This window comes from Spermophilus citellus (assembly GCF_964194105.1).
Source record: "Spermophilus citellus genome assembly, chromosome: 2".
In the NCBI taxonomy this organism is placed as follows: Eukaryota; Metazoa; Chordata; class Mammalia; order Rodentia; family Sciuridae; genus Spermophilus; species Spermophilus citellus.
In genome coordinates, this window is record NC_138183.1 from 190,713,370 (window position 1) to 190,736,210 (window position 22,841).

The 22,841-nt window shown below is 35.7% G+C and overlaps 1 protein-coding gene across 1 annotated transcript in view; it reads left to right on the forward strand.

Moving 5' to 3' along the window:
- Positions 1 to 22,841, forward strand: part of GDPD4 (glycerophosphodiester phosphodiesterase domain containing 4) — a gene marked incomplete at both ends in the record, with an annotated part of 116,225 nt that overhangs the window by 65,194 nt on the left and 28,190 nt on the right. The window contains one exon of the mRNA XM_081280317.1: positions 3,990 to 4,146. Within this exon, the coding sequence (XP_081136443.1) occupies positions 3,990 to 4,146 (157 nt within the window). The remainder of the gene's footprint in view (positions 1 to 3,989; positions 4,147 to 22,841) is intronic.

Below are 22,841 nucleotides of genomic sequence, written 5' to 3' on the forward strand. Positions count from 1 at the left end.
GCCTAGCATGTGTGAAGCACTGAGTTCAATTCTCAGCACCACATATAAATAAAATTAATAAAAGTCCATCAACATCTAAAACAATTTTAAAGAAGCTGATTGAAAATGTCTGTAAAATTTCACTAATGCAGTTATGGGGGTAGTAGAGTTATTGAACATATTGAGAAATTTGATATCAGTGATAGTAAAATTACTATTTATATAGCGGTTAAAACATGAAATACTTCAAAAATTTACAAATTATCCTTGTGCAGGACCATGTTATCTTCCCTATCACTCCAATTTTAAAATAGTTGGGTTTTTTCAGCATTTGAAATATGTTCCTGGTATGGGAATATAGCTCAATAGTAGAGTGCTTGCCTAGCATATGTTCTGGGTTCAATCTCCAGAGCTTCCTGCCAGAAATGTTGTTCCATAGTTTCCTATCTTGTTTAATTTTTAATGAGAAGTTTTATGCCTTCCCCTGCCCCTGGCTACTTTTGATGTTTGAACTTTATTTTCATCATCAGCTTTTCACCAATTCAGTTAATAATGATTCTTAATACTGTGTGTGTGTGTGTGTGTGTGTGTGTGTGTGCGCGCGCCTTGTGTTCAAGCTTCCTGTGATTCATTAAGCTTCTTGGATCTGCTAATGTATGATTTTAATCAAAAAAATTAAAACTTTTTGTTTCTTCAAATATTTTTTTCTGTTCCTCCAAACTTTTTAGGACTTTGTTTACACATATAATACTGCTTGATTATAATACTGCTTGATATTGCCTTCCAGGTCTTTTATATCTTGTTATTTTTTATGTCATTATATCCATGTTTCATTTGGGGATACATACATGAACACTTGTACATGTATGAATGTATGTGTGTATGTGTGTATACATATATATATATATATGTATATACACACATATATGAATATTTATATTCATTTGTGTGTATGTGTTGTACTGGGATTTGAACCCAGGGTCTCATATGTGATAGATAATCGCTCTACCACTAAGCTACTCCATATTCCTTTTTTAAATTGATTTTTTAAAAAATGACAGCAGAATGCATTACAATTCTTATTACACATATATACTACAATTTTTCATATCTCTGTTTGTATATAAAGTATATTGATACCCAATTCATGTCTTCATATATGTACTTTGGATAATGATGTCTATCACATTCCAACATCCTTGCTAATCCCCTGCCCTCTCCCTTTCCCTCCCATCCCTCTTCCCTATTTAGAATTCATCTAATCCTCCCATGCTTCCCCTCCCTATACCACTATGAGTCAGCATCCTTATATCAGAGAAAACATTTGGCATTTTTTTGGGGGGAGATTGGCTAACCTCACTTACATTATCTTCTCCAACACCATCCATTTACCTGCAAATGCCATGATTTTATTCTCTTTTATTGCTGAGTAAAATTCCATTGTGTATATATGCCACATTTTTTTATCCATTCATCCACTAAAGGACATCTAGGTTGGTTCCACAATTTAGCTATTGTGAATTGTGTTATTATAAACATTGATGTGGCTGTGTCCCTATAGTATGCTGTTTTTAAGTCCTTTGGGTATAGACAAAGGAGAGGGATACCTGGGTCAAATGGTGGTTCCATTCCCAGATTTCCAAGGAATCTCCAAACTGCTTTCTATATTGGCTGCACCAATTTACAGTCCCACCAGCAATGTATGAGTTTACCTTTTTCCCCACATCCTCACCAACACTTATTGTTGTTTGTCCTCATAATAGCTGCCATTCTGACTGGCATGAAATGATATCTTAGAGTAGTTTGATTTGCATTTCTCTAATTGCTAGAGATGCTGAGCATTTTTTAATATATTTGTTGATTGATTGTATAACCTCTTTTGAGAAGTGTCTGTTCAGGTCCTTGGCCCATTTGTTTATTGGGTTATTTGGTTTTTTCATGTTTAGCTTTTTCTTAGAGGATTTTTTCTTTTTTTCAGAAGATTTATCACTGATATACAGAAATTTTTTCTTTTCTCAGAGGATTTGTCACTGATATACAGAAATGCCTTTGATTTATGGATGTTGATTTTATATCCTGCTTTTTTGCTGAATTCATTTGCTAGTTCTAGAAGTTTTCTGGTGGAGTTTTTTGGGTCTTCTAGGTATAGAATCATATCATCAGCAAATAGTGCTAATTTAAGTTCTTCTTTTCCTATACATATCCCTTTATTTTTTTCATCTGTCCAATTGCTCTGGCCAGTGTTTCAAGAACTATGTTGAATAGAAGTGGTAAAAGAGGGCATCCCTGTCTTGTTCCAGTTTTTAGAGAGAGAATGCCTTCAATTTTTCTCCATTTAGAATGATGTTGGCCTGAGGTTTAGCATAGATAGCCTTTATGATGTTGAGATATGTTCCTGTTATCCCTAGTTTTTCTAGTGTTTTGAACATAAAGGGGTGCTGTATTTTGACAAGTGCTTTTTCTGTGTCTATTGAGATGATAACATGATTCTTAAAGATATCTTTAAGTCTATTGATGTAATGAATTACATTTATTGATTTTTGTATGTTGAACCAACGTTGCATCCCTGGGAAGAATCCCACCTGATCATGGTGCACAATCTTTTTGATATGTTTTTGTATTCGGTTTGCCAGCATTTTATTGAGAATTTTTGCATTTATGTTCATTAGAGATATTGGTCTGAAGTTTTTTTTCTTTGATGTGTCTTTGCCTGGTTTGGGGATCAGGGTGATATTGGCCTCATAAAATGAGTTTGGAAGTGCTGCCTCTTTTTCTATTTCCTGAAATAAATTGAACAGTATTGGTATTAGTTCTTCTTCTCAACTGTGTGTCCATCTGGTCCTGGGCATTTCTTGGTTGGTAAGCTTCTAATGATGTCTTCTATTTCATCAGTTGATATTGGTCTGTTTAAATTGTGTATATTTTCCTAATTCAATCTGGGCAAATCGTATGACTTAAGAAATTTGCTGATGCCTTCAATGTCTTCTATTTTATTGGGGTATAAGATTTCAAAATAATTTCTAATTATCCTCTGTGTTTCTGTCATGTCTGTTGTGATATTACCTTTTTCATCAAGTAGCTGGTAGTTTGAGTTCTCTCTCTCTTTCTGTTCATTAGCGTGGCAAGGATCTGTCAATTTTATTTATTTTTTCAAACAACCAACTTTTTGTTTTTTCAATTGTTTCTTGTTTTTATTTCATTGATTTCAGTTCTAATTTTAATTATTTCTTGCCTTCTACTGCTTTTGCTGCTGATGTGTTCTTCTTTTTCTAAGGCTTTGAGATGTAGTGTGAGGTCATTTATTTGTTGATTTTTTTCTTCTTTTAAAGAATGAACTCCATGCAATGAATTTTCCTCTTAGTACTGTTTTCATAGTGTCCCTGAGATTTTGATATGTTGTGTCTATGTTCTCATTTACTTCTAAGAATTTTTTAATCTCCTCCTTGATGTCTTCTGTAACTCATTGTTCCTTCAGTAGCATATTGTTTAGTCTCCAGGTAATGGAGAAATTTTTATTTTGTCATTGATTTTCAATTTCATTCCATTATGATCTGATAAAATACATGGTAGTATCTCTACTTTTTTGTATTTGCCAAAAGTTGCTTTGTGGCATAGTATATGGTCTGTTTTAGAGGCAGGGTTCTAGGTCCCCACAATCATACTAAGCAGTCTTCCACAGAATTTTTCTCTAGAACCCTGCCTTGTCCTTATCCCTTTCACTTTATTCTCAGGCCACTATTGCTTTCCCAATGCCAGAAAGGTTGTAAATAGGGAAGCTACTCTTTTCCCATCATTAGTATGATTTTAACATGAAAGATTGATCCCTGGCTTAGAAAAATATTGATATTGAGGTGTAAATGACTGGTTCTTAGGCCTTTGTTGAGATTTGTGGGAGAGTAAAGAGTCCTAGAAAGACTTTGAACCTTGAAAGGCTTTCTAGGGATTCTGTCTGACAGTATGGCTAAGTTTAGCATGTCTGCCCCTTCCCACTTATCTCCCTCTACCTGCAGTTTTGATCATGTGCCTTATCTCATGCATGACTATGACCTGAGACGAACAACCAATATCAAGGAAGTTCTGCCTGAAGATGCCTTTAAACACCCTGCCTTATTCACTTGGGATTTTCTAAAGACTCTAAATGCTGGTAAATGGTTTATAAAACCAGAGGTAAGACACATTCCTCAATTCTATAAACTTGGATTGTATTCCTGTTTTGTTTGAATTAATTTGTTGCCCCTGGAGATAAAGGTAAAGATAGACAAGTGTACACACAGTTTCATCCTAGTTTAGTAGCAGGGTGAAGGGCTTTTCTGGTAATGCAGTGAGTCTGATTGCTGCTCTCTATATTCACAGAAAGTCTGAAAATAACCTTGTAAACTTATTCTTGTCATTTAATTCCTATTTACACAAGTGTTTTGTAAACTTTGATAGTGTGCCCACTGTGTATGTAGTATTTTCTTAGGTATTTTGAATAGCTCACAGTCTTATATATTATGCAGACTGAGGAATCATATTTATACTTTGTAGAAGACTTTGTTTTTTCTTTTGGTGATATGAGGATTGAACCTGGGACTCTGCCACTGAGCTATTTTCCCAGCCTGGAAACATATTTATTCTTGAGTCCTTCTTTCTATTCAACAAATAGATATTGAGTACCTACTGGGTACTAAGCATATGAAATATAATGATGAATAAGCATACCTCCAACCCTAATGGAGTTCACAAGGTAAGTGTAAACACAAAATTATGATACATTGTGATAAGTGCCAAACTAGAGTTAATTTCAGTTTTTTCAGGAACACGCAAGAATAATTTCTAGTTCAGTTTAAGGGATGAGGATGGCTGATTCTGGAAGAAGTAGGCTACTAATGGGTGTAGTAAAATATAAAGCCTGTACTGTGTAAAATGTAGTTTTGAGGCAAGAGTTGAGTAGTTCGCCTTGAGGAAGTCAGAGAAAGCAGAGATACCATTTGTGCTAAGGGGAGATCATTAATAAAGAGAACCATGGGCAATGGTGATGATGTGTTTCAGAGGTTACATTATAGAGTGTGCATACATGTGCGTTTGTATGTGTGTGGGGGGAGATACATAGATAGAGAAGGAAGGGATAGGGATAGGGAATAGTTTAGGAAAAGAATCAGGAAAACATGTTGATGGAAGATTATAGCAATTCTTAAATAAAAAGTTCTTAAATAACAAGTTAGCTTAGAATTATCTTTTGAGTGTTTTTAGGGTTATTTTGTTCATTTTTATTTTTGTTCCTTTTTGTGGGTCTGGGGATTGAATCCAGGAACCACTGAGCTTCATCTCCAGCACTTTTTATCTTTTTATTTTGAAACGGGAGCTCTCTAAATTGCCCAGTTTGGCCTCAAACTTGTGATCCTTCTACTTTAGCCTCCCAAGTAACTGGGATTACTAAAGTGTGCCACTGCACCAAGTCCTTTTGGGTATTTAAAAATGTGTAAAAAATCAGATTTCATTTTATAAAGATCAAATCTGTCTTCTCAGGATAAAGAAAACAAAACAACTTATATTTTCTAGCCTACCTTATAGCTAGGGATAATACATGTGACATAGGTTCTGCCCAGATACACTGATTTTGAAAATAGACATTTCACTATGATAGATATTAGGCATCCATATTGATAGCACATGTGACAGCAGAGATACCAGAGTATGTGGGGTGTATCAATTGTGGTAATAGCTCCCTTATCAGGTAGCTGTAAATAAAGAAAAAAATATTAAGGTTTTTAAAAATGATGTACTAAGGGTGAAATGGAATTTTATTTAAGTTTGATGTTAATCTTGAAAGTTATTTGATTGTGTTTCACACAAAAATAGTGAAAAGTTAGTGAAGCATTATGTAAAAATAGACTTTAGAGACTCCACTTCAGATTTATTCTATTAGCTAGTGTTAATATAAGAGATAGTTGCAAGTAGATTTATAATAACCATAGCTCCTTAAAATATTTGTTCTCATAGGAGTACATAGCCTATAAATGCTGTTTCCTTATGTGTAGATATTGGGGTTTCTCTGATATTCCAGATTTCTATGCATATGTAGGCCATGTAATATGTCTCATCATACATGAATACATGAGCACATAAAATCTAGAAATATACATCAGCATACATATATTGGATTAGCTAGCCATAATTGATGTTTTGGCAATGGGTATTGTAGATAAAAGGGCTGTTAGATATCTGATGTATGATGTAATGCTCATAAAAGTTTCATTAGGATTTGAAGAATTAAATTTACTTTTAAAATTAAGCCAATGTTTCATCATTCTGAGATTTTTGATGGAGTAGTAGTGTTGACGAATGAATGACTGATGATTTTAGTTAATATGTGATTTTTCTTGTTGGTTCTTACTAGAAGTAGTGTCTCTCTTTTAGAGAGACAATAATAGTAATTTTTCTTGTCAGTGGTCATGGTTAGATACCATATGGGAACTAGGATATTTAATATTTAATATTTTTATTAAATATAATGTTTCATTATATTATTAGTGTGCTAATGAGGAATATCCTGAAATCAGGGGTTCAAATAAGATTATTTGGGGGACTTTAGGTTTGTTTGTGGTGCTTTCTTTGTTTTCATACTGTGTGGTCAGCAGGTGGTTGAAAGGATATTACCATCTGATTTGAATGATTTCAGGGTTGGGTAATTTTTTTACAGCAAAGAACTTAATGGTCAAGATTATTCTGGTGATTATTGGCAAAGGTATGATTAATTGATGATGGTTATAAATTAGTCATTATTCATTAGTATATTTATTGTTCTTGAGATTACTTGTGAAGATCAGTCTGCGTGATAGTAACCTTTTTGTTACTGTAACAAATATCTGAGATAATCAACTTTAATGAGAAAAGGTTTATTTTGGCTCATAGTTTTAGTGGTTTCAGTCCATGATTAATTGGCTCTGTTGGTTTGGGCATGTGGCAAGGCAGCACATCATGGTGGGGAAAATGTGGCAGAGCAAAAACATTCACCTTATAACTGTGAAATAAAAAAGAGAAAGAAGAAGGGCCTGGATCCCACAATTCCCTTCAAGGTATACCTTGTAGTGACCTGAGACCTCCCACAGGATCTCTGCCTCTGAAAGATTCCACCACTTCCCAATGGTACCACTCTGGGTGAAAAAGCTTTTAACACATGGGGCTTCAGGGGACATTCTAGATCCAATCTGATGGATAATGAAATAAGAATAAATACAAAATGTCTGGGAGTTGTTCCTAAAAGCTCAGCCAAATTCCTGTTTCTTTTTTTGTTTGTTTTATTTTTTTATTTATACATGACAGTAGACTGTATTGTGGCAAATTATACCTACATAGAGTATAACTTATTTTAATTAGGATCCTATTCTTGTGGTTGTACATGATGCAGATTTACTCTGACTGTATATTCAAATGCAAGGCTAGGAAAGTTATGTCCAATTAATTCTGCCATCCTTCCTATTCCCCTCTCCTTCCTTCCCTTGCTCCCCTTTGTCTAATCCAATGAATCTATTCTTCCCCTCTCCCCACCCTCCCTTGTTTTGGGTTAGCTTCCACATATCAGAGAGAACATTTGGCCTTTGCTTTTTGGGGATTGGCTTATTTCACTTAGCATGAGGGTCTCACTTCTATTCATTTACCAGCAAATGCCATAATTTCATTCCTTTATGGCTGAGTAATATTCAATTGTGTATGTATACCACATTTTATTTATCCATTCATCCGTTGAAGAGCACCTAGGTTGTTCCCATAGCTTGGCTATTGTGAATGGAGCTGCTATGAACATTAATGTGGCTGTGTCACTGTAGTGTGCTGATTTTAAGTCCTTTGGGTATTGACCAAGGAGTGGGATAAGTGGGTCAAATAGTGGTTCCATTCCAAGTTTTCTAAGGAATCTTCATACTGCTTTCCATAGCGGTTGCACCAGTTTGCAGTCCCACCAATAATGTATGAGAGTACCTTTCTCCCCACATCCTTGACAACATTGATTGTTACTTGTATTCTTGATAATTGGCATTCTAACTGGAGTGAGATAGAATCTTAGTGTAGTTTTAATTTGCATTTCTCTAATTACTAAAGATGTTGAACATTTTTTCATATATTTTTGACCATTTGTATTTCTTCTGTAAAGTGCTTGCAAATTCCTGTTTATTTAGCCCAACCAACATTTGTGGAATTCTTGTATTCATTAGGAAAGTTTAATTTTCACAATGACACAGATACAATATTCTTACAAATAACATGAGTCCAGCTTTTGTTTTAGCACATTAATGAGGGACTATGCAGGATGTCAAACCCACTCAAAAGAGAAGTAAGAAATCAATCAGTGGAACAAAGAAAATCTGAAATTAGATTGCTAAGTTAGACATATACTTGGTTAATATACTAAATGACAAATAAAGTCATAACTTGAGGGGTTGACTTCCACGAAAGAAATCATTCACATTGTTATTAGACAAAAATCATTTTTGTTTTCATCAGTTTCCTCAAGTTAACATCTAACTTTACATAATCAGGGCTCTGATCAGAAGTAAAGAGGAATTCAAGCAGAAGTACATTCCCCTAAGTGTCAGATAGATAATCTTCAGTTGTTCTTAATATCTGCCATGGTATTTTGATATGAAGCAACAACTACTTGCCTTATTTTTAAAGTTTTGAATAATTTAAGTTTTCTGTTGTTATCATAATTTATATTGATTTTTTTAGAAGCTTGTCTCATTGTAATTTTGTGACATTTTGCTTTATTAATTGACATAGATGCAGTAAGAAGGATCAATTAATACACATAAGGTTCCTTGTTATGTATGTAATCAGATGTCTAGAGTTAGATTGTATTAAACTACTAAGGCCATTAAGTTAGGGTCTAGAGATTATTTAGGTATTTCTTTTTTGGTGATACTGGGGATTGAACCCAGGGTTGCTGTACCACTGAACTATGTCCCCAGCCCTTTTATTTTGAGACAGGATCTTGCTAAGTTGCTGAGGCTGGCCTTAAACTTGCAATCCTCCTGCCTCAGCCCCTGGAGTAACTGTGATTATAGGCCTGTGCCACCACACCCACCTAGAGTTTCATTTTTAATACTATGTACCATTTAGAGATCTTTTACTTACAAAATAAGAAGTTCATCTCCATAGTATTTCACTTATATCTTTATAAACGTAGGCAAATTTGCTTTCCTTTTTATGCTAGACTGTTACTTTCCTTACTGCCTATAATGCTGGGATGGTATACAACAGATAGCAGATAGTTTGCTGAGGAAGGCTAATCAATATTTGTTCCAACTATAAATTATATCTATATAAATTTTTTAAATATTCATTTCTTTTAGTTGTACACAATGCCTTTATTTTTATTTATTTATTTTTATGTGGTGCTGAGGATCGAATCCAGGGCCTTGCAGGCACCAGGCGAGTGCTCTACTGCTGAGCCACAACCCCAGCCCCTATATCTGTGTTTTTGACAAGGTCATGGAGTTTGTCATACCTGGTTGAATACAATATGTTCTTAAATATTAACCTCCAGATATGGCCTTGATTGCACACTTTATCCAGTTATAATTCAAGAAAGGAGGACATATTTTTATTGAACCTAAGCAAATTAAACCTTAGTAGTGCCAAGAGAATTAGAGAAGAAGTAAAAATATTTCTTTCTGCATTACAAGGAAGTAGTGAGAGATGATATTAAATTCAAAGAATATTTATCACAAGCAAATGAGTCAGAGGAAATTTTTTTAAAGTCTTTCTCTTATGCCCATCAGAAAATAGAACATTAAAACAATTACCAACAAAGTTCAAAATTAATGGTCTTGATTAGATTGCACGTATCCATTCATTTAGTCTGGTGTAGTTAATGTCTTCCTACGTATTGGATTATCAGTCTGCTTCACAAAACTCCAGATCCATAGACCTTGGAAATCTTGACTAATTCTCCTAATAAAGACTGGTTAGTGTGTACTAGAGAAGGCAATGTCATCTTACACTGGGAAGCCTATTTCTATTTATTTATTTCTTTCAGTATCAGTAGATAAGTATATGTGTCACAGTCCTTTCAGCCAAGATTTTGAGTCTGTCATTTCCAAATTCTAGTCTGTATCTTATAGAAGAAATCTTTAGACAAAAATTGTAATAGAGTAGAAAATATTTGATGGTAACAAACTGAATTAGTCTGGTTAATTTATTATGGTAAGCAACAATATCAGAAAGGAGAAGAGGAGTTTGGATATATAGCTTAGTTGGTAGAGTGCTTGTCTTGTATGCACAAGGCCCTGGGTTCAATCCCCATCGAAGAAGAAGAAGAAGAAGAAGAGGAGGAGGAGGAGGAGGAGGAGGAGGAGCTCTATTAATAGAGTATAATACATAATTATTTTAAAATGTTCCCCTTGAAGGTAAGAACATATTATGGGCATGAGAATTAACAGATATCTTGGTACTTTGAATCCATCTTTTTATCTCTACAATTTTGTGTGTGGAGCTCCTTTTTTTATATTTTACAATTCCTGCCACATTGAGGACTTAAAAACTACAATATCTGAGATTAAAAATTCACAGGATGTTTATGAAGGATATTGGTTTGCAGTTTTCTTTTTTAATATAGTTGTAATCTGGATTTGATATTAGGATAATGCTGGGCTCATAATATGAGTTGGAAAATGTTCTGTCTTCTTCTGTTTCTTGGAAGAGATTGTGTAGAGTAGAACCAGTGTTATTTTTTCCTACATGTTCAGTAGAATTCAACAGTGAACACACCTGAGCCTGCAATTTTCTTTGTTGGAAGGTTTTTATTTATTAATTCAATTTCATAAATAGATATAAGGGCATTCATTCTTCTTGAATGAGCATTGATTGTATCTTTTGAGGAAGTAATCTGTATCACCTAAGTTGTTGAATTTGTGGACAGAGTTGTTTATATTATCCATTTAATGACTATAGGATCCTGATTCTCATAATATGTGATCACTTGTCAGCTGGCTAGAGATTTAACAATCGTATTGATCTTATCAAAGAAATAATGATTAGTTTCATTGTTTTTCTCTACTTTCCTATATTTAGTTTCATTGATTTATGCTCAAATTTGTATTTCTTTTGTTTAATTTGGGTTTGATTTTTTAATCTTCTTTTTCTAGTTAAGGTAGAAATTTATATTCCTGATTTTAGATTTTTAAAATATTATAAGCATTTAAAATCATATGTTTACCTATGTACACTGTTTCTCCTTTATCATACAGATTTTGATATGCTGTATTTTCATTTTTATTAAGTTCAAAATATTTTAAAATTTCACTTGATCCTTGATCATTAACCCATGGATTATTTAGGAGCTCTTTTTCAAATTTCCAAATATTTATGAATTTTTCAGATATCTTCTTATTGATTTCTGGTTTAATTCTGTCATTGCCTGAGTAAATACTTTGTCTGACTTCTTACATACACTTCTCTATAAGAACTGTTTGATGGTCCAGAATATGGCATGTCTTGATGAATGTTCCAAGTGTATGTGACAAGAATGTATATTCTGCAGTTGTGGAGTAATGTTCTGTGGCATTAGGCCCAGTTGAGCAATAATGTTGTTTAAGTTGTCTCTACTCTTATGGATTTCCTGCCCATTTGTTCTTTCAGCTTACTGAGGAAGGCATGATGAGGCCTTCAGCCATAATAGTTGACTTGCTTATTTTTCCCTTCAGACCAGTTTTTGCCTCATGCATTTTGAAGCTCCATTGTTAAAAGTATATACATTTGTAATTGTTATGTCCATTTGGAGAATTTAGCCCTTTCTTATGATATATGGTAGGCAAAATAATGGTTTCTTTTTTTTTTTTAATTTTTTATTGGTTGTTCACAACATTACAAAGCTCTTGACATATCATATTTCATACATTAGATTGAAGTGGGTTATGAACCCCCAATTTTATCCCAAATGCAGATTGCAGAATCACATCGGTTACACATCCACAATTTTACATAATGCCCTATTAGTAATTGTTGTATTCTGCTACCTTTCCTATCCCCTACTATCCCCCCTCCCCTCCCCTCCCAACTTCTCTCTCTACCCCATCTACTGTAGTTCATTTCTCTCCTTGTTTATTTTCCCATTCCCCTCACAACCTCTTATATGTAATTTTGTATAGCAATGAGGGTCTCCCTCCATTTCCATGCAATTTCCCTTTTCTCTCCCTTTCCCTCCCATCTCATGTCTCTGTTTAAAGTTAATCTTTTCTTCCTGCTCTCCCTCCCTACTCTGTTCATAGTTGCTCTCATTATATCAAAGAAGACATTTGGTATTTGTTTTTTAGGGATTGGCTAGCTTCACTAAGCATAGAAAATAATGGTTTCTTGAAAATGTCCATGCACCACTTCCTGGAACCTATAAATATGTTACCATATACTGTAGAAATGGCGTTGCAGATATAATTGAGATTATGGACCTTCAGGTGAGGAGATTATCCTGAATTGTCTGGGTTATCCTGATATAATCAAACAAGTCCTTAAAAGCAGAGAGACTTTCCTAGATGTGGATAGAGAGATCTAACAGTGGAGAGGACAGAGGCAGGAAAGATAAAAGCATAAAAGGGATTCAGCTCTCCATTGCTGGCTTCAAAGATAAAGGAAGGAAGCTATGAGTCAAAGAAAGCAGATAGCCACTAGAAGCTAGGAATGGGCTAACAGAGAGGACATGGGGAACTCAGTTTTACAACCACAGGGAATTGAATTCTGACAATAATGGGAATGAGCATGAATGGATTCTCCCCTATAGACTCCAAAATGGAACAGAGCCTTGTCAACACCTTGATTATAGCCAAGTGAGACCCATAAGAATTCTTATCTGCAAAACAAACGAGAAAAAAATTTATGTTGTTTTAAGTTACTAAGTATGTGGTGATTTCTTACAACAGTAATAGAAAACTAATAAACTAATTGTGATTAATGCTTCTCTTTAACCATGATAATAATAATATGGACATAGAAAACACCTCAAGAAAATGCTAGTATCTCAAATTCATGATTGTGTAAAAAAGAAAATATATTATGATGTAAGTGAAGTCCATCTTAGGAGTAAAGACTAGTTTAACATTGAAAAATCATTCAGTGTAACTTATCATGTAAATAGTCTAAAGAAAAACTACATGATCACTTAAATTTGTGTAGCAAAAGCATTCAGTAACATTCAACAAAAAAAAAATCCATTTGTGCTGAAAAAAATCTTAAACAAAGAATACATGAGAACTTCCTTACACTAACAGAAGAGAACTTCAAAAACCCTACATCTAGCCAGGCGTGGTGGTTAACACCTGTAATCTCAACTACAGAGGAGGCTGAGGCAGGAGGATAGCAAATTTGAGTACAACCTGGGCAACTTAGCAAGACCCTATCTCAAAAAATAAAAGGGCTTGGGATGTAGGTCAGTGGTAGAGCGCCCCTGAATTCAGTCCCTAGTACTGCAAAAAAAAAAAAAAAAAAAAAAAGTACACCAACAAAAATCTACAGTTAATAACATTCTTAATGATAAGAAGATGAAGCTTTCTTCCTAAAATTGAGAACAAGGCAAGAATGCCCTTCCTCACCACTGCTAGTCAGCATCACACTGAAAATCCTAGACAGCAGGAAAATTTGTAAAAGGCTTACAGACGAATAGATTTTAAGGGAAGAAGGCAAACTGTCTTTGTCACACACGGCCTGATTGTCTAGGTAGAAATTTTACACGGCGGGGCGCCGCCGAGAAGAGGCCAGCAAGCAGAGAAAAACGTTGCTGCGGATTCTGTGGAATCCTGCTGGCTGAGCCTGCACTGAGTCCTGGGCTGAGTTCGGGATTTCAGACGGGGAAGGAAGCGGTACAGTTCTATCCCCCACAATGGAAACTCCACCAAGGAAACCAGAGGCCACCATCTTGGAGAGCTGAAGTAACCACCGCCACTCTCCAACAGATTGCAACAATAAAAATGGTGTGTGTTACTCAGCTCATCTCCCATACAGCAGGGAATTCGAATAAAATCTCTCCTAGGCTTTCGGGGGGAGGGATTATCAGAGCGAGCCTGCATAAAGACTCGGGGAAAACTAAAGACACCTCACCTTCAACTCCCCCTCCCATCAGCGGCGAAAACAAAACCTGTCTTGCCAGCGCTGGGGGAGGGGCAAGCGGAAAAAATCAAAACAATAGAGTGCTGGGATTACCAATAGCCACCCTCCACACCCAACAAATGGCAGGCCCAGAGTACAGTTTGAACTGCCGAGAGGCATCATTCAGGGGAAATCTGGACTAGTGGGAGAAACCAGGACTAACAGGAGAAACCAGGGGATTAGAGGCCAGGCCCTTGCGACTGGGTGGCTGGAGACCGCCCGCCGGCAACAGCCAACCTGCTGCCCGCGCGACTGGGCGGCTGGAGACCGCCCACCCGCCGGCCACCTACCGCGTGTCTGGGCGGCTAGAGATCGCCTGCCCGTCGGCAACCGATCACCAGCCCACTGCCCACTCAACTAGGTGGCTGGAGTCTGCCCGCCCGCCGGCGACCAATCGCCCGCTGGCTGCCAGCGCAACTGGGCGGCTGGAGACTGCCCGCCCGCCGGCGACCGGGAGCTGAAACCAACCAGAGACAGTCCAGTCCAACCCCCCCATTCGGACACCCTGGCAAGGAGTCTGGGGCCCGCCATAGCAGAGAGGTGACATCACTGGAGCTCGGCCGTCGGAATTCCTTCCCAGCGGAATCCACTTTAGCAAGCATAGTCTACCAACACAAAGGAGAGACAACAGAGATATACAAAACCAAAACAAATCTATAGAAGAGAGCAGAAACATAGCAATCAAATAGAGCTGGAAAGTAACGTGAACATATGAAAAAACAAGGGAAAAAATTAGTACAAACAATGCAGGACAACTTAAATCTACAGGAGGACCTAGAAGCATCAGAAACATGGATAGGGAAAGAACTCAAGGCATACCTAACTCAGATGGAAAGGAATATTAGAGAAGACATGAGACAGCAAGTCCAAGCAATAAAAGTATATTTTGAAAATGAATTAAACAAATTCAAATGGCAAAGAAAGAGCTTTACTAGGAGATAGAGATCTTAAAAAATAATCAAACAGTAATCCTAGAAATGCAGGAAACTATAAACCAAATTAAAAACTCAAACGAGAATATTACAAATAGAATAGATCAAATAGAAGTCAGAACATCAGATAATGAAGACAAAGTTTATCAACTTGAAAAGAATATAGTCAGCACAGAAAACATGCTTAAATACCACGAGCAATCTGTTCAAGAGATATGGGATGTCATAAAAAAAACAAATTTGAGAGTCATCGGGATAGAAGAAGGCATAGAGAATCAAACCAAAGGAATGGACAACCTATTAAATGAAATAATTCTAGAAAACTTCCCAGAGATGAAAGATGGAATGGATTGCCAAATCCTGGAAGCCTACAGGACCCCAAACATTCAAAACCATAATAGACCAACTCCAAGACATATAATTATGAAGATAGCCAATATACAAAACAAGGAGAGAATATTAAAAGCTACAAGAGAAAGGAGGCAGATTACATTCAGGGGTAAACCAATTAGGTTAACGACTGATTTTTCATCACACACTTTGAAAGCGAGAAGATCCTGGAACAATGTATTTCAAACACTGAAAAATAATGGATTCCAACCAAGAATACTGTATCCAGCAAAATTAAGCTTCAGATTTGACAATGAAATTAAAATCTTCCACGATAAACAAAAGCTAAAAGAATTCACAGCCAGAAAACCAGCACTGCAAAGCATTTTGAGCAAAATACTACAAGAAGAGGAATTGAAAAATAGTGCCCAAAACCAACAGCGGGAGGTATCTCAGTAAAGGGGGAGGAAAATAACCAAAAAGTAAAAACTAGCCAAACTAAAATAAATAAATAAATAAACATGACTGGAAGTACAAATCATATTTTAATTGTAACCTTAAATGTTAATGGCCTAAACTCACCAATCAAGAGATATAGGCTAGTAAACTGGATCAAAAAAAAAAAAAAACAAATCCAACAATATGCTGCCTTCAGGAGACTCATATGATAGAAAAAGACATATATAGGCTGAAGATAAAAGGTTGGGAAAAATCATACCACTCACATGGCCCTCGGAAGCAAGCAGGAGTGGCCATACTCATCGAATAAAATTAACTTCAAACCTAAGTTAATCAAAAGCGATAAAGAAGGACACTATATACTGTTAAAAGGAACCATCCACCAACAAGACATAACAATTATCAATTTGTATGCACCAAACAATGGTGCTGCAACATTCATAAAACAAATTCTCCTCAAGTTCAAGAGTCAAATAGACTACAACACAATAATTATGGGTGACTTCAACACACCGCTCTCGCCACTGGACAGATCCTCTAGACAAAAGCTGAATAAAGAAACTATAGAACTCAATAGCACGATCAATAACCTAGACTTAACCAACATATATAGAATATATCAACCATCATCAAGTAGATGCACGTTCTTCTCAGCAGCACATGGATCCCACTCAAAGATAGACCATATATTATGCCATAGGGCAACTCTTAGTAAATACAAAGGCGTGGAGATAATACCATGCATTTTATCTGATCATAATGGAATGAAACTGGAAATCAATGATAAAAGAAGGAAGGAAAAATCCTACATCACATGGAAAATGAACAATATGTTACTGAATGAACAATGGGTTTCAGAAGACATAAAGGAGGAGATAAAAAAAATTCTTAGAGACAAACGACAATACAGACACAACATACCGGAATCTATGGGACACAATGAAAGCAGTTTTAAGAGGGAAATTCATTTCTTGGAGTTCTTTCCTCAAAAAAAAGAAAAAACCAACAAATAAATGAACTCACACTACACCTCAAAAACCTAGAAAAGGAAGAGCAAAACAACAGCAAATGTAGTAGAAGACAAGAAATAATTAAAATTGGAGCAGAAATCAATGAAATTGAAACAAAAAAAAAAACCATTGAAAAAACTAAAAGTTGGTTCTTTGAAAAAATAAATAAGATAGACAGGCCCTTAGCCATGCTAATGAAGAGAAGAAGAGAGAGAACTCAAATTACTAACATACGGGATGAAAAAGGCAATATCACAACAGACACTACAGAAATACAGAAGATAATTAGAAAGTATTTTGAAACCCTATATTCCAATAAAATAGAAGATAGTGAAGATATCGATAAATTTCTTAAGTCATACTATCTGCCCAGATTGAGTCAAAAAGACACACACAATTTAAACAGACCAATAACAAAGGAAGAAATAGAAGAAGCCATCAAAAGACTACCAACCAAAAAAAGCCCTGGACCGGATGGGTATACAGTGGAGTTCTACAAAACCTTCAAAGAAGAATTAATACCAATACTTTTCAAGCTATTTCAAGAAATAGAAAAAGAAGGAGCTCTTCCAAATTCATTCTATGAGGCCAACATCACCCTGATCCCGAAACCAGACAAAGACACTTCAAAGAAAGAAAACTATAGACCAGTATCTTTAATGAACTTGGATGCAAAAATTCTCAATAAAATCCTGGCAAATCAAATACAAAAGCATATCAAAAAAATTGTACACCATGATCAAGTAGGATTCATCCCTGGGATGCAAGGCTGGTTCAATATATGGAAATCAATAAATACTATTCACCACATCAATAGACAAGAACCATATGATCATCTCGATAGATGCAGAAAAAGCATTTGACAAAGTACAGCATCCCTTTATGTTCAAAACACTAGAAAAACTAGGGATAACAGGAACTTACCTCAACACTGTAAAAGCTATATATGCTAAACCTCAGGCTAGCATCATCCTAAATGGAGAAGAAAAACTGAAGGCATTCCCTCTAAAATCTGGAACAAGACAGGGATGCCCTCTATCACCACTTCTATTCAATTTAATTCTTGAAACACTAGCCAGAGCAATTAGACAGACAAAAGAAATTAAAGGCATAAAAATAGGAAAAGAAGAACTTAAATTATCGCTATTTGCGGATGACATGATAATATATTTAACAGACCCAAAAGGGTCTACAAAGAAACTGCTAGAGTTAATAAATGAATTCAGCAAAGTGGCAGGATATAAAATCAACACGCATAAATCAAAGGCATTCCTGTATATCAGCAACAAAACTTCTGAAATGGAAATGAGGAAAAACACTCCATTCACAATATCCTCAAAGAAAATAAAATACTTGGGAATCAACCTAACAAAAGAGGTGAAAGATTTATACAGTGAAAACTACAGAACCCTAAAAAGAGAAGTAGAAGAAGATCTTAGAAGATGGAAAAATGTACCCTGTTCATGGATAGGCAGAACTAACATCATCAAAATGGGGATATTACCAAAAGTTCTCTACAGGTTTAATGCAATGCCAATTAAAATCCCAAAGGCATTTCTTGTAGAAATAAATAAAGCAATCATGAAATTCATATGGAAAAACAAAAGACCCAGAATAGCAAAAACAATTCTAAGCAGGAAGTGTGAATCTGGAGGTATAGCGATACCAGAGTTCAAACTGTACTACAAAGCAATAGTAACAAAAACAGTGTGGTACTGGTACCAAAACAGGCAGGTGGACCAGTGGTACAGAATAGAGGACACAGAAACCAATCCACAAAATTACAACTCTCTTATATTTGATAAAGGGGCTAAAAGCATGCAATGGAGGAAGGATAGCATCTTCAACAAATGGTGCTGGGAAAATTGGAAATCCATATGCAACAAAATGAAACTGAATCCCTTTCTCTCGCCATGCACAAAAGTTAACTCAAAATGGATCAAGGAGCTAGATATCAAATCAGAGACACTGCGTCTGATAGAAGAAAAAGTTGGCTCCGATCAACATACTCTGGGGTCGGGCTCCAAATTCCTTAATAGGACGCCCATAGCCCAAGAGTTAATAACAAGAATAAATAAATGGGACTTACTTAAACTAAAAAGTTTTTTCTCAGCAAGAGAAGCAATAAGAGAGGTGAATAGAGAGCCTGCATCCTGGGAACAAATTTTTACCCCTCACACGTCAGATAGAGTCCTAATATCCAGAATATACAAAGAACTCAAAAAATTAGACAATAAGATAACAAATAACCCAATCAACAAATGGGCCAAGGACCTGAACAGACACTTCTCAGAGGAGGACATACAATCAATCAACAAGTACATGAAAAAATGCTCACCATCTCTAGCAGTCAGAGAAATGCAAATCAAAACCACCCTAAGATACCATCTCACTCCAGTAAGATTGGCAGCCATTCTGAAGTCAAAAAACAACAAGTGCTGGCGAGGATGTGGGGAAAAGGGTACTCTTATACATTGCTGGTGGGACTGCAAATTGGTGAGGCCAATTTGGAAAGCAATATGGAGATTCCTGGGAAAGCTGGGAATGGATCCACCAATTGACCCAGCTATCGCTCTTCTCGGACTATTCCCTGAGGATCTTAAAAGAGTGTACTATAGGGATACTGCCACATCAATGATCATAGCGGCACAATTCACAATAGCTAGACTGTGGAACCAACCTAGATGCCCTTCAATAGATGAATGGATAAAAAAAAATGTGGCATCTATACACAATGGAGTATTATGCAGCAATAAAAAATGACAAAATCATAGAATTTGCAGGGAAATGGATGGCATTAGAAAAGATTATGCTAAGCGAAGCTAGCCAATCCTTAAAAAACAAATGCCAAATGTCTTCTTTGATATAAAGAGAGCAACTAAGAACAGAACAGGGAGGAAGAGCATGAGGAAAAGATTAACATTAAACAGAGACGAGTGGGGGGAGAGAAAGGGAGAGAGAAGGGAAAGCATATGGAAATGGTAGGAGACCCTCAATGTTACACAAAATTACATATAAGAGGTTGTGAGGGGAAAGGGGGGAAATAAGGGAGAGAATTGAACAACAGTAGATGAGGTAGAGAGGGAAGATGGTAGGGGAGGGGAGGGGGGATAGTAGGGGATAGGAAAAGTAGCAGAATACAACAGTCACTGATATGCCATTATGTAAAAACGTGAGTGTGTAACCGATGTGATTCTGTAATTTGTATTTGGGGTGAAAATGGGAGTTCATAACCCAATTGAGTCAAATAAGATGATATATCATGAGCTTTGTAATGTTTTGAACAACCAATAAAAAAATTTAAAAAAAGAAATTTTAAAATAATGTGTTTTTAAAAGTTTTAGGAACTTTTAAGTAATAAGTGATGCCACAAGATCCAAATCTGCATATAAAAGTCAGTAGTATTCCTATGTTCTAGTAATGAAAAGTTGGATGAAATTAACAAAATCATGGCTGTGTAATAGCACTAAAAAAAACAATCAAGTACTTGGATATAAATCTAAAAAAATCATACATGCAGAATTTGTATACTGAAAACTATACAAGAAAAACCCCAAAGATCTAAATTAATGGAAAGATATATTGTGTTTATACATTGTCAATATTGTTTCTAATTTGGTTGATAGCTTCAGTGTAATCCCTATCAGAATTCTAGAAAATTTATTGTTATACATGATGTACAACACGTTGGGTTTTCTGTTCGGTTGGTTTTGGTTTTGTTTTTTTGTAGTGTTGGGGATCAAACCCAGAGCCTCACACATACTAGACAAGCAGCTGAGCTACATCCCAGCCCCAACAGGCTCTTTTGAAATGTATGTACATTGTATAATGGATAAGTTAAGCTAATTAACATATATTATCTCACATAATTATTTTGTGGTGAGAATACTTAAAATCAACTCTATTAACAATTAAGTACATAATACATTGTTATTAACTATAATAATCATGTAATAAAATAGATCTGTTGATGATATTCCACTTATCTCTATGAAATTTTGTATTCTCTGACCAACATGTCCCCAGTCCATCAATTCTGTGGTAACATCTCTTCTATTCTCTGCTTCTTAGTTTAACTTTGTACACACAAATGAAATTATGTGGCATTTGTCCATCTGTGCCGGCTTATTTTCTTTAGCATAATGTCCTCTGAGTTCATCTCTGTTGTCTCAAATGACAGAATTTCCTTCCTTTTTGAGGCTGAATAATATTCCATTGTATGTGTGTGCCACATTTTCTTTATCTAGTCACCCATTGGTGTATACAGGTTGAGTTCTTATTTGGCTATTGTGAATAATGCTGCAATGAACATGGGAGTATAGTTGTCTCTACCTTTCCTGCTTGTCCCCAATAGTCCTTACATATTCTGATATTTTCTGTCTTTATTTCTTTTGTTTTTCAAGTGTGAAAGTTTATATTAATAGATCATCAAGCTCAGAGATTCTTTCCTTAGCAGGCCCTATGTACTAATAAGCGCATCAAGGGCATTCTTCATTTTTGTTAGTTTTTTTTTTTTTAATCTGTAGCTCTTTTTGTTTTGTTGGTTCTTTTGTAGGATTTATATTTATTTCCTTACATCTGTTTTGCCTGCTATCAACTTTATCCTTACAGCTCCATTGATTTTTTTTTCAATTTCTGGTCCCTGGTTCCACTTCTTGCTGTCTTATCAAATTGTGTTATTTTGCCTTTTAGCATGCCTTATAATTTTTTTGATAGCTGAACGTGATGTACCAGGTAAAAGGAACTACTATATATAGATGTTTAATAATGTCATGATTTGGTGTATGGGAGAAGTGTTATGTAGTTATATGACTGGATTGTAGTCTTTTAGTGAGCTTGTGCTTCTATACTGTGAACCTCAAAAGCACTTTTAACTCACCCAGCCTCTTCAGATAGAACAGAATGGTTAAAGAGAGCTGAAATTATTTCCTTTCCTTTTATTTTGTTGCACTCTAATAAAAACATTAGCAGGTTAAATAATTACTTCTTTTTATATTTTTTGGTACCTGGGATTGAATCCAGGAGTGCTTAACCACTAAGCCACATCCCCAGTCCTCTTTTTGTATTTTATTTAGAGACAGTGTCTCACTGAGTTGCTAAGTGTCTTGCTAAGTGCCTGAGGCTGGCTTTGAACTCTCAATTCTCCCGAGCCACTGGGACAGGCATGTGCCACCATGCCTGGCAAATAGTTTCTTCTTAAGAAGCAGAGTACTCTAAGGTATTTAAAAGTGTTTTTTTTTATTTCCCCCTGCTGAAGATATAAATATTCCCCTCCCTCATATTTTTGAGAATTTGATTGAGCTCCTGTAGATAAAACTCAAAAGTGTGTGGGCTGCCCTAACACTGGGTCTTCCTCGAGTTTTTAACTCACTGACCACACTGAACTCCAGCAGTTTATCAATTGCAGTTTAGTTTTTCCTAATCCCAGCCCTGGTTCCCTCGGTGGTTTCTATTTATGAACATTACTCTGGGAAGCTGTGATCCCTCTTTTTGCCTCTCTCCTGAATCTTGTGGGAAGTGGTTTGTCTGTGTTCTTCCTCTCTACAGATGCAAGTTCCAAGAAGTTGATTTTTCAGTCTGTTCAGCTTTTTACTTGTTGTTTAAGATAGAATGACATCTTCCAAGTTCCTTATACATGAAACTAGAAGTCTATTTGATTATCTTTTAATCTATATACAAACGTCCATACCAACTATAAATTGAAAATGTACAGTAGAATTTTCTGAGGCTTTTAAAAATAATTTGTGGTACATTTCTTCTGGTGGTTCTTCTTGGAAAATAGATTCCTCACATTTAAGTTTATAAGGGAAGTGCCATTAGAGAAGAAAGGAATGTTCTTTAAAACAGCAGTCTCAGAGTTACAGTTTTATGTTGAGACATGGAAGAGGATTTAGGATTGTTTAGAAATCCCCAGTTCTTAAATGGTTTTAATACTTTTAGCAATCTGATTTTTTATGGTAGTGAGATTAGTGTTAGATGGAGTGGAATCTATTTCAATAGAAAACTTTCTGTTGTTCAT